Here is a 2405-nt window from a genome sequence, read left to right as displayed (position 1 = left end):
AATAAATACAAAAAAAAGGGTTTTTTTTGTATGATTTTGTTTAAAAGAGTTCCAACACTGTCTGTTTTTTATGTTTTATTTATATTCCTGCAAAACCAATGTGAGATATAGAATATGGAATATACAATATATAATATAATATACAATATATAATATAAAATGAAAATGGATGGTACTTATTGAATATATGGAATATGTCTTATTGAATAGATGAAATATTGAGTGTTCAATATAAAGGATTAAATATATATATATATATATATATATGTGTGTGTGTGTGTGTATATGTATATATGTGGATATCTACATGTGAGTGTGTGTCTTTGTGTTTGTTCCCACCTCCACACACTATTTGACAACCAATGTTGATTTATTCTTTTATACTTTTACTTATTTCAGTCATTTGACTGTGGCCATGCTGGAGCACTGGCTTTTAGTTGAAGAAATTGACCCCAGGACTTATTCTTTGTAAGCTTAGTACTTATTCTATTGATCTCCTTTTGCCAAACCGCTAAATTTTGGGGACGTAAACACACCAGTTGTCAAGCGATGGAGGAGGGAAAAACACAGACACTCACGATGGGCTTCTTTCTGTCTCAGATGGCAGTGGGACTGAACCCAGAACCATGTGGTTGGGAAGCAAGCTTCTTACCACACAGCCACACCTGCACCTATTTGTTGATGTTCTCATAATATAGCATTTATATACAGAATGATAGAAGAAGTACCAGGCTTAAAAAAATTAGTACTAGGGTTGATTTGTTCAACAAATCCCTTAAAGGTTGGTGCTCCAGCATGACCACAGTCCAATGACTGAACAAATGAAAAATAAAAGATTAAAAAAAAAAAAAATTTCATCTATTATTTTTCTCCGTTTGTTAAGATGGGAAGAGAGTACCTGTTACCCTTTACAGGTATCTTCCTCATGGTCCAACCCATGCCAGCATGGAAAACGGACATTAAATGATGATGATGATGTCTGCAACAAAATGCTAAAGACACTCAGGAGGTTCTGTTAAACAGGATGATTGATTAAATCTATCAGCCAAGTAGTTCACATGTTGGTCTATGAAGATATTATCATCATCATCATCATCATCATTTATGTCTGCTTTCCATGTTGGCATAGTTTGGACAGTTTGATAGAAACTAGTAAGTCAGATGACGCCACCAAACTTTACTGTCTGCTTTGGCATAGTTTCTGTGGCTGGATATCCTTCCTAGCATCAACCCCCGCAATACAGAGTGTACTGGGTGCTTTTTACATGGCACCAGCACCAGTGAGGTCACCAAGTAACTTGAAAGACAAAATCTCCCCTTGACTGAGGAGAGGGGTAGTATCGAGGATGGTGACATTTTGTGTCAGGTGACGAGAGGCTAGAGTACGATAGAGGGACAAAAACAAGTGTTTTGCAATAAAGATACATAGCTATCCTAGTTGGAAAAAGAGAGAGAAGAGAAGAGAAGTGGAGAGAAAGAGAGAGAGATGGGGAGATGGTGAAGACAAAAATTGAATAAAAGCTCTTCTACATACCTGACATATTAGCTCCATTCATAATCCCTGTTATGCTGCTGAACAAAATGGAGAACACAATTCCAAAAGTCATCTTGGTGTCCGTACTGTAATCTGTTGTGTAATTCTCTGTAAAAGACCATCATGGCAATACTTTTAGTTAAAATTGTTTCCAATATGGAGGTAATAATGATTTCAAATTTTGGCACAAGACCAGCAGTTTTGGTGGGGATAGTTAAGTGCAAATATGACTATTCACTTCACAACCAAGAAGTTTTCAGGTTTAGTTCCACTGCCCAGAACTTAGGTAAGTGTCTCCTACTATAGCTTTAGGGTGATCAATGCCTTGTGAGTGAATTTGTTACACAGGAATTGTATGGAAGTTCAATGTGTGCATATGTACATGCATAAATGTTGACATCCTATGATATTGCTTGCATCTCCTTACATTCCTTGTTGACATAACTGGTCACTCTATACTTTTGAAGAGCCATGTTATAAAAAAAGTTCTTTAATTGAAAAGCAGGTAAGAGATAGCAACATCAACCATAAAATTCTGCCTCAGATTTGTCTCCAACCCACGTCCATGAGCTATACTTATCATGGAAAGACATGTTAAATGAATGAATGAACCAGTCAAAATGATCGAGCACCCTGCCATTAATACAACTAGCTGTCAAGACCACTCCAGGCAGTTGAGCTAATTAAGCCTAGGTATCTACACAAGACTAATTACTGTTATAATGTACCAGTTTTATGACAATGAATATTCTCTCATTTTTATAATGACGTATATCTAAAATATTCTTTTTTTGATACAATATGTGTGTGTGTGTGTACAAACATATGTACACACATGCACAATGTATATGTATATGCATATATATATATA

At 35.8% G+C, this 2405-nt stretch overlaps 1 protein-coding gene across 2 annotated transcripts in view; it reads right to left on the bottom strand.

Annotated features, from left to right (window-relative positions):
- The window catches only part of LOC106883331 (solute carrier family 12 member 9), a 113217-nt gene that overhangs the window by 11154 nt on the left and 99658 nt on the right, over positions 1-2405 (bottom strand). For both annotated transcript variants that reach the window (XM_014934298.2, XM_014934297.2), the window contains exon 6: positions 1535-1642. In XM_014934298.2, coding sequence (XP_014789784.1) covers positions 1535-1642 — 108 coding nt within the window. The remainder of the gene's footprint in view (positions 1-1534; positions 1643-2405) is intronic.

This window comes from Octopus bimaculoides, chromosome 3 (assembly GCF_001194135.2).
Source record: "Octopus bimaculoides isolate UCB-OBI-ISO-001 chromosome 3, ASM119413v2, whole genome shotgun sequence".
Classification (NCBI taxonomy): domain Eukaryota; kingdom Metazoa; phylum Mollusca; class Cephalopoda; order Octopoda; family Octopodidae; genus Octopus; species Octopus bimaculoides.
This window is presented reverse-complemented; position numbering and strand designations above follow the sequence as displayed.